The sequence below is a fragment of the Castanea sativa genome, chromosome 9 (genome assembly GCF_040712315.1).
Source record: "Castanea sativa cultivar Marrone di Chiusa Pesio chromosome 9, ASM4071231v1".
NCBI classification, from domain to species: Eukaryota; Viridiplantae; Streptophyta; class Magnoliopsida; order Fagales; family Fagaceae; genus Castanea; species Castanea sativa.
In genome coordinates this window covers 28,075,572-28,090,301 of record NC_134021.1, presented here as the reverse complement: position 1 = coordinate 28,090,301, position 14,730 = coordinate 28,075,572, and the positions used below count along the sequence as shown (strand labels likewise).

The 14,730-nt window shown below is 37.7% G+C and overlaps 1 protein-coding gene across 13 annotated transcripts; it reads right to left on the bottom strand.

The window, feature by feature from the left end:
* Positions 1–3,628: 3,628 nt before the first annotated feature.
* On the bottom strand, positions 3,629–10,372 carry LOC142610170 (uncharacterized). Of its 13 annotated transcripts, none has more exons than XM_075781914.1 (11): positions 10,157–10,273; positions 8,853–8,969; positions 8,381–8,457; positions 8,067–8,274; positions 7,186–7,986; positions 6,799–7,090; positions 6,333–6,542; positions 5,973–6,146; positions 5,029–5,229; positions 4,814–4,927; positions 3,629–4,224 (listed from the first exon to the last, which is right to left on the bottom strand). In XM_075781914.1, exons 5-11 carry the CDS (start codon positions 7,947–7,949, stop codon positions 3,883–3,885), a joined length of 2,097 nt encoding a protein of 698 aa, XP_075638029.1. In that variant the 5' UTR covers positions 7,950–7,986; positions 8,067–8,274; positions 8,381–8,457; positions 8,853–8,969; positions 10,157–10,273; the 3' UTR covers positions 3,629–3,882. The 13 variants fall into 13 exon arrangements, with proteins under 13 accessions (XP_075638029.1, XP_075638028.1, XP_075638026.1 ...); XM_075781913.1 differs by lacking the exon at positions 10,157–10,273 and adding an exon at positions 9,860–10,138 and having other exon boundaries at positions 8,878–8,969; XM_075781911.1 differs by lacking the exon at positions 8,853–8,969 and having other exon boundaries at positions 10,157–10,371.
* Positions 10,373–14,730: the final 4,358 nt, after the last annotated feature.

Below are 14,730 nucleotides of genomic sequence, written 5' to 3'. Positions count from 1 at the left end.
GGTTGCCACATGTCTTACATGCATGACAAGGAGAACAAGTGGCATTTAAAGGATAAGACCAAGTATTTGTAGTGATATTTTGCTACCACATTTTGAGGCAACACCATTGAACATCCTGCTGCAATATTTCACCATAGCATTTTGCTCATGATACTGCTTTGTTTTAACATTGTTGTGTTCCGCTACAGATTTTTGCTACGGTACTGTCCTGCCGTAACGTTGCTGCAATATTCTGCCATAGAATTCTGCTTCAATACTATCCTGCCATAACGTTGCTGCAATATTCTGCCATAAAATTCTGCTCCAGCACTGTCCTGCCGTAACACTGTTGCAATATTATGTCATAGAATTCTGCTACAGCACTATCCTGCTGTAATGTTGCTGCAATATTCTGCTGTAGAATTTCGCAACACCAGCTGTAATGTTGTCGTGATACTCCACCATAGGATTCCACTATGGTATTTCTGTGATGTTTTGGAAACTTTCCTGAGAGTATAGCTTGGAAGATTTAAGAACATCGGCATGTCTTGCTTTGGTAAGGACTTGGAAACATGTTTACGAGGGAGAAATATCTCATTCTCCCCATCTTGATCCCAACTCCCCAGTGGAGTCGCCAATTTAAATGTATGGGCCTTTTTTGCAAGTGTCGGGCTGGGCCGCCTGCTGCAACACTAGGCCTAAAGTTTTCTAGATCAGGGAGTTGGGACCGGTCCAATAGCAACCTTCCTTGGTCCGGCTTGTGCGCAAGCGATGAGTCCAAGCCCAAGGGAAGACGTTGCAAAGTGGGCTTATTCCTTGTTTCTGCCGCAGAAGGAACTTTTCTTTAGTTTCTGCCGCAGGTCTAACTCTTCTGCTGTATGGTAAAACTGTCTGCAGTGCAACAAAACTGCTTGCTGTGCAATTAAGTTGTCTGCTGTGCTAACAAAGCTATCTGCTGTGCTAATAAAGCTGTCTGCCGCGCATTAAAGCCTTTTGCAATGTGAACGACTCTTCATTTTTTTACTATAGAAATATGTTTCTGCTTCCTGTACATAAACAAATCTAAAACCCAAAGAAAATACCAATCAAGCAAGTGTTAGCTTACATGGGTCAGCATATTCTCAAATATATACATACGTATATCCATAAATATACTTATACGTATACACAGAATGTGAGAAACAAAATATATGTATATATATATACTTGTGGCAAGATAATGGGTCCAAAGTAAAACACGTAACGACAAATATAGAAGAAAGTTTCGGTAGGAAAGAATTAGATAGCATAATAGCTAACACAATTTAATATAATAAAAAGTTACTACAACAGAATAACAAGTACAACAAGTAAAGATGTCACAGCAGGACAACCGATGCGGCAAACGTGATAAAAAAAAAACATGCTATGGCAGATATAAGTTATAAAGAGAGAAAACAAATATATTTGCGCTCAAAATCAAATATTGAGTCTTCCCATAGAATAAGTAAATCAAGAAGGAACCCAAACCCCAAATTGAACAACCTTGTCATAGGCTCCTGCCATAAGCTTTTGCCATCAAAGTTGTGCATTTTGGAGAATAGGCCTAAATGGCTACTAGCTATCATTTTTTGGAGACTTCAAAGAGTGGGTTTGCTAAGAGGGAGGGAAAAAATGGTCTATTGATGCATGCCCCTATTCCTGCCACGTTTTCTCTCTTCTTTTTACCACTTTCTTTCTTTCTCTCCGTTCTATTTTGTTTTACTCTTAGTTTCCTTACTACTCTCTTGCCGTAAATTGTTTTTCTCATTTAGGTGTTTTCCTTTAGGTGCTTCCTCTCTTGGATCCCTTTCCCATTGGGTCTCCCGTGCTTCCTTCCTCCCCTCTCCGTTCTCCTTCTTTCATCCATGGCTACCTCCTTTTATAGTGAGCTAATTCAATGGGATTTCTCCCTTTTACCCTTAGGGCTTCACCAACTGTTTTTGGTTCCTTGTGGGCATCCATTCAAGACCACCCACTAACCCATTGGTTGCCCCAACCACTGTGCTTGCTGCACCATTCCTCATTTCATGACAAAATTCCTATTTGTTTGTTCTTGCTGTATACTTCTACTCTAGGTTCAAACGGATAGGGATTGGGCTACCTCACTACCTAGCTCTATGGCATGCATCAGATGGTCCCAACCATCCACTACTTCTTTTGGGTAAGATACCATCCCAGCAAGTCATTTTTCCAAAAGAAGTAAGACAGGAAACCAAATATAGACCCCATTTTCCCCCCACCACCAAACCACACCCTCTGAATCTCCTTGACCATGAGCCCACCTCCCTTGTCTTGGCTGGGTACAGGTTGGTGGTGCCTTGGCCCTTCTGTGCTTGCTCTATTGTCTTCTGTTTTTGTCTCCCATGCCGTTTCTATCATAGCAGATTTGTTCTGTTTCTGCCTGCTGCGTGTTTTTTGTCTTATGCGTTTGTCACTTCCTTAGGTTTGACTTTTCTTTACTTCACGTGATTCCTACTGCTGACACTTCCTGCCGTTCCTTATTTCTTTTCATCGTGCTTCTTCATATTAGCTTTCACACCTTTTTTCTTTTATACAAAAGGATTTGGGCCTTTGTGGGCCAAATAATGATGAATGAATCAAAAAGGTTTTGGACCCAATTTATCTTCATCTGCCGAAGCCATTCTACCAGAAAATTATATTCTACGACAGAGCTGTATTCTGCGGCAGATTTGTATTGCTGCAGCTCACTTTCCCATGCATTTCTTTCTTTGGACCTCTCTTGCTCTTTGGTCTTCTTGGTAGGCCATTTGGGCCTTGCTTTTCATTGGGCTTCCCTTCTCATGGATTTGCAAAAATGGGCATCAACAATGATTATTTAAATAAACAGAGAATAGAACAGATAAACTGACGTGGGTGTTTTGTAAAAGTCAGTGTGTAAAATAGAAAAAGTAGATTTTTAGTGTAAATTAAAAGGAAAATTTACACTAACTGATGTGATTGCTCTAAAGCCCTCAAAGAGGATAATTAAAAAGCACTTTTTACACTCTAACCCAACTGTTTTAGAAACCCTACCCAAATTTTTGCCTCAAAACACTATAAGCCCACATTGCTGTACCAAACTTCACTCGAACTACTTTTTATTACGTAAGTTTTCTACAAAACTAATCATTCATCTCAACTTTGATACAGTGTATTTGCAGCCTTAAAAGGATCTCAGTAACAATTATAGGATATGATATCTTAAATGACCTATCTGTCATTAGGATCTATACATACTGTAAGGCAAATCTCATTAAACCGTGGCATAAGATAATTTTTCTATTTTAAAAGTAAAATGGCTCGAGCTTTACCCAGTTTCTGCCACCAAATTTATAGTTGATCCAATGACTTAAGACCTAGCTGTTCGGTCTTTCTATTTCCTTTTTCTTTCTTGGATGAGTAATAAATTTCATTAGGAAGGGGGGGGCAGGGGGCGCACAACGTAGTATACGAGAATTTACAAAGAGGAAGTGCCCAAATGTAAACTCTAGCCTCCAAGCTTCAAATCGTTCAAAGGCACTTAAAATTATAATTTTAGTAAGTCATTTATTCATTAGTTTTGTAGTTAAGAATTGGTATGTTTTTGTTTGCTTGATGAACCACGTGCTGATCAAACACCAGGGAACAATTTTTCAAATAGGATGAAATCTATCATTAAACTATATATGGTTGTGATCTATGATCATTGTTTAATATACAAGAAAGCTGATGGCTTGGGTTTTGGCCAAATGCAAGAATTCCCAAAGGCATCAGATCAACTGGGATTTTTTTTTTTTTTTTTTTGGGCCCTTTATTTTTCACAAATTTTTGTCTCTATTTCCTTCCTCTCTTTTCCTTTCATACAAAAAACAATAAATTTACATATAGAAGTCACTCTTAATATTACATGGACCAGACCTCCCGAAGGAGTTCATACCTTGCATTTGTGCCAGTATTACTGGCATGCTCCTTGTGTTTACCATTTCCATTTGCTGCGATCATTGGTGAAGAAGGCATTTTGTCAATGATGGATGTAAGAGGAGAATCCAGTTCCTCTAGTTCTTCGTCACTGGTATACCCCTTCCTTTGTACAACAGACACATTCCTAGCCAATGCAGATATTTCTCCTGCCTCTGCAACTTTCTCTGCCACATCAGCTGAGGAAGGAGGGTTGTAGACAACAGGGGCAACTGTATAAGGGAAGCTTCTAGTTGAGTCTCCGGACAACCTCCTCTCCACAATACTCTAATCAAAGGAAAGAACCATATATGGTCATTTTCCAGCAAAAATCTCTTTTTAGTAGACCACACAAAACTTTAAGGTCTTAAGTTTTTTTTTTTTTTTTTTTAAAGAGAAGAATAAGAAGAAGAGAGAGAGAATAAAAAGATCTGGCCTAAATGATGCTCCCATCTGTGAGGAATTGGACATATATATATTCATACTTTTTTTTGAAGGACATAATCAAACATATGGATCAGTTAACAATTTTGTTTCGATTAAACACTGAGACTCAAAACATAAAATATTAAACTTTAAATGTATATCATTAGCAACACCAAATGATAAGTGTTGAATGAAGATAATCTTTTAAGCAAATTATTCCCGCACAGGAGACCTCCAATAGAAATAATATGGCCTCTATGCTTCCTTCCCCCCCCCCCCCCCCCCCGGGAGCAGTTTGAAAGCAACTTCTGGTACTGGATCTATTTAGTGTTCCAAAACCTATCTATCATAGTTGCACAATCAACTAGTAGTGGAGCTTGAGAGACCAAAAAGATACTTTTAAGAAAACCATGAGAATGTATGGGATGATTGGTGTAAAGAAAACTCAAACCTCAGCATTCAGTGCCTCCAATACAGCCCCTGGGACAGGATCAGGACAGAACTCATCTGGAGTGAAGTTGCAGACTATTCGTTTAATCAGTGGAAGACAAATTGATGGGCACACCTAGAAAACATGAGACCACAAAGTTCGATCAACTTAAAAGATATGGAACACAAAATAGAATAAGAAAGTAATACAATTTCAACATTAATGCTGAAATAAACCTCTTGTCTAATTGTTCGGTCCATAAGCATGTCTTTTGGAAGCATCAGAAGATCACTCAAATCATTGAGGAGGAGGAAAGATTTAGGTTCACTGTCTCCAACCCTCCCGTCATCATCTTCACTGCCATGCTGATCTTCTTTCAGAGAATCATCAGCATCTATGCCAAACATATCAGTAAGCCATCTAGACCAATTGCCGATCTGCGTGAAGAATAGCCTCGTATCAACACATGGAATGACAACTCATCAAAATATAAATACTAAGGATGTTTAACACAATGCGATAGGTCACATCATTTAGGGAGATATTAGACGCCCACTTTTTCCGTTTTCCATTATTTCCCAATACGCATGTAACTATGATTACATGGAATTATGGAAATTAGGGCATTCTGCTATATAGCAACGTATTTGAAGGGTCCACTCAGTACAGCACAACTCAAAAATGTATTTGGTTAAGTAAGAACTCCATTCTTAAACATGAAATTGTATATTCAAATTTTATATGAAATGAACAGAGAAGAATGTTCAGCTTAATCATGAATTTGTATTTTCAAATTTTATACAAAATGAAAAAAGAAGAATGTTCAGCTTAATCATGAATTTGTATATTCAAATTATATATGAAATGAACAAAGAAGAATGTTCATCTCCACTAGACAGTCATGTTTCTGCAGGCTGGGCTCCTTATTTTGAATATAAATTATGATCAACCATGTAGTGCCTTCCATCAAAGGCCCACTAGTCACTGTGGTAATCAACAGATAATATTTAGACTACCTCGTTAAAATAAAAATAAAAATAAAATAAAAACAGAAAATCTTAACATTTTCTCAGCAAAACCTAGATTATTCCCATTCATAATATGTTTTTCTCGAATCTTTACATTTTTATAATTTTATGTAAAATATGCAAACCACATTAAAGTGTAAAATGGTACATACAGAATTTTTGAGCTGGGCACCAGATCCGAAACTCAAATCTCCAGCAGGAATGGGCAAAACCTTCGAATCAACAATGGGATCTGATATAGGATCAGTTGGAATCTCATGGGCTGACTCACGCAGAATAGCATTAAACATGGCAACATCAAGTCTGGCAACACATTGTTCCATAACCTGATCAAAGAAATCATATCTAATTAACCCTCCAAAGCAAGGGGAATTTAAAAAGCTAGAGGTTGGAGTTTGCTAAAATTTCAAGGAAGATGACAAAATTTGGTATACTGAACTTATATTTCAGGATATGTGACAAGGTAATTCAAGTTCCAAAGAAAATCCAAACAGGTGTTAAAAACCTCATACCATTCTTGCCAACACAGGCAAGCAACCACATCCATGTCCCCCTGCTCGAACAGGACAGAGTCGTTGAAAAGCATCTTGAAAAGCTTTCTTCCATAGGTTGATAGAAAAGCTGCCTTGCTGCTGGTCACCCAAAGTTGGTCCCAACAACCTTCCACCGTTTTTATTGGTTGACATATTCTCAGATGGTGACTGCATATATGGAGTTAAAGCCTGAAAACATAATATGCAGTCAGCATAAAGGAGGAAGGTGTGTCTAAGCAACTTATAATAGTGCAAATCTAAGAGCAGTGTTTGTTATACACACTCTGTTTTAGACATTTGTGTACACACAAAATGCACTGAAATAAGGGCTTGAAATTTTGTACATCTATAAATGTGTAAAACAGTGTGTGTAACCGCATTTAGCCTTGTTATAATATCTAGATTAATCCATAATACTTCATTGCGCAGTCCCTTAGATTATTACCTGCCACCATACTGACTCAACTATCCGAGAGAAAATCCAAGATTCCACTTTTTCCAATGCGGCCATGAAGGTTCCTGTGTCCTGCCAATCAGCAACAAACTGCATAAAACCATTAGCTTGTTTACCAACAGAGCTACCCTTCCATTTCAAAATTGGAGACTTCCCATCACTTCTCTTGCCACTCCCATTTGACTCAGTATGCCTGGTCATAGAACTGGACTGACATGAACTGCCAAATGCTTGTGAGATGATCTCCCTCAGCACAACAGTGTTGGACATCCAGAAGGTTAGCCTTAAAACATAAAGGGAAAAAGATACCTGTTAGCTTCACATTACAAAAAAATGGACAAAGCATTTTATAACACTCTTATGACTAAGAATATATACCTCGGGACATCATTACCGCAGGACTTGGCAATCAAAACAAGCCCTGATACAGTGTTTTTAGCAATTGTGGCTCGCTTGTCTAGAGTCCAATGTTTGCAAGCATGAATGTAAATTCTAGAAAGGCGCCTAGCAGGTGTGTGAACCTTATGTGCTGAGCTCCCATGCTCCGGTACCACAGAATAGAGTGAAATTTCAAGAGCAGCAACTTCTCTCAGCTCCTCTTCTAGTTTTTCAATTCTCGTCTCCATTTCTTCAATCTTTTGCTCCAAAGCTGCCTCATCCTCGTGTTCATCAAGTTCTTCAGCATCAACTGTTTCATGATCACTTCCAAAACTCTGAGCCCCATTTGAGGTCCCATCCAAGTCATCTACTTCTTTTACCTCTTTAACAGGCTTATCATCAACTCCTCCAGAAGATTCTGATGATGGTCTGGAAGGAAATTTCATATTTTGGGAGTCAGCCTTGGAAGAACTTCTGGCAACAACTCTAGAAGGCACTTTTATTGAACCTATGGATTTCTTAGGAGTGTTATGTATTGCTTTAAATTGTGGTTTGTTTCTTTGGCGATCCTCTGAGGAATTATTTTTAACACTTGAAGGTCTTTCTACTTTGTCATCATCAGCTGTCAGCAAATCCCCCTGAGATGATACTGAATCTTTTATTGTCTCAGAATCTGACACTTCTTCCTTACCCTTGCTAGATTCTGTCTCCAAATCAGTAGAATGATTATCTAGAACATCATCCGTGTTCTCTTTGGCAATCATTGCATGTTCTTTCAAATCTTGCGGTGCCGCCTCAAACCTGTTAACATCATCCACATAATGTATAACCATGTTTTTGTAAACTTCAGAGGGCTCTGTGCCTGCATTTGAATCACTTACTGAAATACTTGACTGTGCTGTAGGAGACGAAGCTTTAGAACGAGTTTCTTTTGCCTTTAAATTTTTGCTGACATTCGCTTGATGCAGTTTAAAGTCTCTCCTATCAGTTCTTCCTGAGCGCTTTGTCTGGTTGTTATTTGAAAATTTCTTTTTGTCTATCTCTTTCATACTTTTTTAAATCTTCTCCAATTGCAAACAAACGAAGACCCTAAGAAGGGAGAAAAGATTTAAAAAAAAAAAAAAAATTCAATATACCTAAGCAAGCTACTTATGAAAAGGTCAATCTAGATTATAAAGCAAATAATTACACTTACTTTTATTGAATTATCTTCCTCCGCATCTAAAATGTAGGGAAAAATTCTTGTACAACTTATGTCAGTCTTTAGTAAGTCTACAACAAGACACCAGTTTTGATATTCAGCAAAACACACCAAACATTGAAGAAAAAATGGAATACCAAAGTGCCAGGTATAGCACGTATAATTTGATCTAATTTTCATTTGTATTAGAAGCTAACCACCGGCAGACAACTAAACTAAATGTCAACCAATAGTCAAGAATAATACAGATAAAACATAATCTCAACTTGAGTGAGCCCTGGCTAACAATCAAAAAGGCAACAGCAATTGCACTTCAGAGATACAGGGATGAAGAAAAAAACAAGAGCCAGAAACAGGACAGGAGACAAAATTTCAAACAATTCAACAAGCTACAACTGAAAAAGTGGGTATAAATTATCAGAGCCTTCACAACAATAATAATACAAACTGCAGAGTTAGATGCTACCAATGAGGTTTATTGTTTCCTGAACCTGAAGAATAAATGGCAAGAATACATCAAAAGTATACTCCTCTAGTCCGCCTCAGAACAGAGTACAAGCCCATAGGTGTTGTATTCTCAGAACTGCAGAAGGTGTTCACCCATTTGGACATTAGCTTGAATTTATCACACAAAGACAATTGACTAGAAAGATCACCCACAAAATAATAATAATAATAATAATAATAATAATTAAAATTAAAAAGTACTATCAACCATAGGATTTCCATCAACGAGAGCCTTGTAACTCAACCAACACTTATTACTGGTATTTCCAATGAAATCTTGCAGGGTTCAAATCCTCCCTCCCAACTATTGAATTTAAAAAGTAAAATAATAAAATAAAATAACCTACAGAGTTTCCATCACCATTGTGTTATTCTTGATTGGAATAAGGTTAGTATAACTCACACGAATTTATGTCAATTATCTAAAAATAATAATAAATCCAAGACTTCTCAACCTTGCTGAAATTCATTCACTTGATAATAAGCCATGTATGTCTTTACTTATTTCATGTTGCAATCACTGACAAGTTAGTACAATAATAGTAAGTCTATAAAAAGATCTCAGACGCATGACTGAAGCGACACCGTTTCCAGCAACTGGATTCGGTTCTAATCATAACCACAAAGAGTTGGAAAACTTGAACCGCACAAAGTGACAACCAGCGCACTCACACAACACAACACAGCACTCACAACTATCTTCGGAAACCGTACCGTCCTCACTTTACAGTTACATAATTTCTAATTGGACATTATTCGAAATTTCCCACCTTAAAGAACTACAGTAAATTCTAACTCCCTCGAATTAAAAGTCAAATGAAGAGCCTCCAAAACCTGATCATGTGTCTCCTCCATTTTCACTCTCACCGACAAAACTACAACCAGATCCAAACATTTAAAAAAAAAAACTAACAAACAAACAAACAAACGCAGAAAATACCATAAATTCAAAGATTTAGAACTTACAAATTATTCAGCCATTTCCATGTTTCCAAACAGAGCAATCCTCAAAGTTCAGCAAAAACAGAAACGAAATTCACTAACATAAAACAAAAACTAGAGCAACGAAAGTGAAATTACACAGAACTCGACAAAGACCTAATTATCAAAAGCTTCAGATCAGAGATTTATTTAGGAAGCTCGAGGAAATGCATGTTTCCCGTGTGGTCAATTTCCTCAGTACATGACAGACAAACATAGCAAAACGACAACTGAACAGTAAAAAGTTAGAGAGAGAGAGAGAGTAAAAAAAATGAAACTCACCCAGGCTTTTGTTGCTCAGAGTCTGGGCCTCGCAAAACGCTAGCAGACAAACTTCGGGATTGTCATGTTCATGTGGAGCAGAGCAACAAAAGTTTTCTCTCTCAGAATAAAATATTTATATTCTATGTGTGGTCCGTCTGAGTCTGACTTCAATACATGTGAGCAGTTTTTTTTTTTTTCTCTCTCTTATAGTACTGGAGAATTCTATTTCTGGTGAGAATTGAGTGCGGGAAGGGTTGGAATTTAAAAGGGAGGAAGTGGCGAAGTGGTATGTATGATGAGTGAGTGAGGGTGTACGGAATGGTGTTGGGTGACTGGGACATATTGTCGGTGGCGGGGAATGCGACCGGATTTTACCGGTTACGCTACGCGTTATTTGCCAGTTTTTTTTGGTATACCTAAACTGCCATCATTGTCTTCCTTGAATTACCGGCCGGTATTGTCATTGTCTAAGAGTACACGGTAAAAAGACTAGAGACAGACCCCATAAAATCATATAAGAAAAATGCTTGATGTATAAACTATTTAGTATTTTAGTAGCTAGCCTGGTCACAGCTCATCGCACTTTTTTTTTTTTAAGAAAAAAAAAACTGTATTTTTATTATATATATAATTTTTATTTTGAAAATTTAATTTATAAATTGATAAAGTAATTTTTTTAAAAAAAGTGCCCATATTTTTTAGATAGTGTTTTAGTAGAAGTTAGAGTTGTATTTTTACAAAATTGTCATTTAATTTTGTCTCTACTTAAAAATAGGGGTGTAAGCCCTGTAGAGTCATTTAAAAAAAAAAAAAATGAGCATACCAAAACGAAAACACTATTAAATAGTATTATAGATAAGATGTTTTACAAATTATCAACCTTATTATTGGTGGAGGCAAATTACTAAAATGCTAAATTTATCAACTAAATATAATAAAAGTGGGTTGCATTGGTGGAGAAAACCCAAATTTTTTTTTTGCTATCTTGTGTCCCATAGCTCTAATGTTAAACAAAAAAATAATATTTTATTAGTTCTCCACTGTAGCTCAGGTTATTAAATAATTTTTTTTTCTCTTCCTTTCTTATTTTACCGTTGCACGTCTCCTGTCTCTTTTCATCATTGTACCTTAGATTAAATGATTATTGTGTTGTTTATATTATTTTATTGTGGTGAATACTAAAATAAAATCACTGATGTTGTATGTTTTGTAAAGTGATGTGATAAAATAAATAAAGTAACTTTTTGTAGTTCCAAATTGCTAATTTTTTATCACCACCAATACTAATGCTCAAGCGATTTAGTGGCAAATAAAAAATTGATGTTAGTGATAGGCTTACCTTAAGAATTAGCCATATCAACAATTTGTAAAACTATTATAAAATAGTTTGTGGTTTCAGTGGTGACCTTAGGATACTTTTTTTTAGGAGTCAATAAAAACATGAATTCAGGATAGGATATGAATCTCACAAATTACATGTTTTTCTTTTTGCAAATTTGTCCACATATATATATTTTTTTCTTTGCTGATTTGGGTTTCGTTTTAACTTTGGGCTAATAAACCTGGCGCTGCCCCCGTATGACTGTAGCATTACTCCTCTATATTGAATATTGAATATAATCTTCTTCTTTTTTTTTGCCACAATTCAAATATTTTTTGAGAATGTGGCAAAACTTTTTTGAGAAAGTTTAATGTGGCAAATTGAAAGTAACAAGAAGAAATATATATATATATATATATTTAATGTAAAAGTGGCAAAAATCAATCGTGATCTATCACCAGCCATAAGATAATTCTTTTATTTTATCACTATTATATAAACCGTTTGGAGCGGAATGGGAATGAGAATGGGGATTCAATCGGTCCTACATTTGTTCTGAGTTTTGACTGATTGGATAATATGATCGTCTATTCATGGCCCCCAAGGAAGGAGTAATGTAATTTTCTAAACTAAACATTTTCCTTCTTTGTTTGAATATCATAGAGTGAAGTTCAATCTCTCACTCTAACTAGTAAATGTACATTTGGTAGACTGTAATAGACACTGTAATGTAATGGTTATTCTTATGGTTTAGCTATTTAGTAATTTGATTATGTTTTTATTAAGAGAAATATTCATTCCTTATAAAATGAAGAATAACTATTCATCTCTAAAAGGGATGTAATAGCTATTCCTTAATAGGTGTATTAATTTTTAAAATTAATATATTTTCAAATAAACAAATTTTCCATATGCATATAACAATTATAAAAATAAAAATTCATAAAAAATAAGTAATCTCTCTTTCAAATTAAAAACATATATTATTCTTAGGAAATATGATTATATGAGTAAGATATTTTCTAAAATATATTTTAAGTTTGTTTTAAAATGCTATCATTCTGAAGAGGAAGAATTAAGAACGATGGAATCAAATAAATAAACGCGACAATGCTGCGTTGACGGAGTAAAAGTTGACGGAATAAACGTTGACGGTTCAAGGATCGCTTGGCGTTTCTCAGCTATTGGGTAATCTCCAAGGATTCTTAAACGGTAAACGTGCACTCCACGATTAATATCAAGAGTCTTATTGTAAATAGAATTCTAGTTCATACAAGTCCTGCAATTTGAACCCTTGGTCAAGAAAACTCCTATAAGGAAAGGATCTCTAAAAGGTAAGCAAGATCCACGAGGTTTAATCCTAGAAGGAAAGAACTTCGTGACCAAGGCGTAAATTCCGGCCTTATACTACTATAAAAACCTCAAAACCCTCATAAGTTAAGGTACGCATTATTTACTCAACTCTGGCACTCTATGGTTGCGAAGAAGTTCTAACTTGACCTTCGGAGGGTTTTTGGCCAGCACCACACCGGTGCTCTCTGTTAGGTCTTTTCTCTTCATTGTGCAGGTGTTGTTTCAGCCTTGTGAGTAGCGTGTGGCTTACTGGTGATTTTACTGCATCATCAGTTGGCACCGTTTGTGGGAAAAGTGAGTAATAAGCCTTTGCTTTAGCCCTGAGACAAAAAGTTGCATGGTACTCACTCGATCGATGACAACAACCAACAATCATGGCAACGAACCGCGCACTACAGCCTTGGAAAGGCAAGTCCAAACACTCGCAGCAGCGGTCGAATGCCTAACCAAGCAAAATCATGATTTGGAGGAGCAGTTGCAGCAAAAGAATGCACACCTCAGCACACAAGAGGAAGACCAGGAAGGGACAAGCGCTGAGAGGAGGAATCAGGAAGGACTTGAGGGTAGCCATGCTCCGAGCAGGCCAGAGAGGCAGGACACCAACCGGCCATCTTTCTTGGACACTCTCCCTCCTCACATAGCCGCTGAGATGCAAATGATGAGGGAATGGATGGATGTGATGATGAATGCCCTCAAAGGTCGAGTGTCCAGCGACCTCAATGACTTGGTCCAGCGAACCGATTCGCCTTTCACCGTACCCGTCAGTTCATGCCCCCTTCCCCCAAAGTTTCGCATGCCTTAGGTGGAAAGTTATGACGGGTCCAAGGACCCCTTAGACCATCTAGAATCTTTCAAGATCATAATGCACCTTCAAGGTGTGCCGGATGAGATCATGTGCAGGGTCTTCCCCACTACGCTAAAAGTACTTGCGAGGATATGATATAGTAGACTGACGCCCAACTCCATTAGCACTTTCAAAGAGTTAGGCGCTCAATTCGTGTCACACTTTATCGAGGGTCATCGATACAAGAAGTCCACCGCGTGTCTGATGAGCATTAAGCAAAGGGAGGACGAAACGCTGAGATAGTACATCGCTCGTTTTAAGAAAGAAGCTCTTTCAATCGATGAAGCGGACGATAAGATACTCGTAGCAGTGTTCATAAACGGGCTGCGAAAGGGTAAGTTCATGTTCTCGCTATATAAGAATGACCCGAAGACAATGTCGGATGTGCTTTACAGGGCAACGAAGTACATGAATGCGGAAGATGCACTGCTGGCCCAAGAAGAAAAACCTAGAAAAAGGGAAAGACAGGAAAACACACGATCAAATAGGGGGCGAAAGATGGCTAGAACTGGAGAGCGATGGGAAGATCGACGATCCAAACCACCCGTGGGAAGATTCACGAACTTCACCCCCTTACTGCCCCAATTGACCAAGTGTTAATGCAGATCAAGGATGAAGGAGCCCTAACATTTCCCGGAAAACTAAAGGGAGATCCTAACAAGAGGCCAAAGGACAAGTATTGCCATTTTCATCGTGATCATGGCCACGATATTGCAGACTGCTATGACTTGAAGCAGCAAATAGAAGCTCTTATTAGGTAAGGAAGGCTGCAACGGTTCGTTAGTAAGGAAAAAACGGATCAACTACAAGAACAGGCCCCTCGACGGGAGAACGAACGTCCCAGACCACCAATAGGAGATATAAGGATGATTGTAGGGGGCACCACATCTGCAGGGTCGTCCAGAAAGACCCACAAAACATATCTACGGATGGTTCAGAGTGTCCAGTTGACGGGGTCCTCACCAAAAATAGCGCGAATTGATAATCCTAGCATTGGGTTCTCGGAAAAGGATGCACGGCGCCTTCACCACCTATATGACGCGCGCTTGTCGTCAGCATACGGGCAAGAGACTA

Bases quoted from the DNA above. Each gene is read 5' to 3' on its own strand.
- LOC142610170 (XM_075781902.1), bottom strand. From the start codon at position 8,234: ATGAAAGAGATAGACAAAAAGAAATTTTCAAATAACAACCAGACAAAG. The intron at 7,091-7,185 runs GTATATATTCTT...TTATGTTTTAAG, and splicing joins TGCGGTAATGATGTCCCGAG to GCTAACCTTCTGGATGTCCA. The intron at 6,543-6,798 runs GTAATAATCTAA...TTATGTTTTCAG, and splicing joins TTGAGTCAGTATGGTGGCAG to GCTTTAACTCCATATATGCA.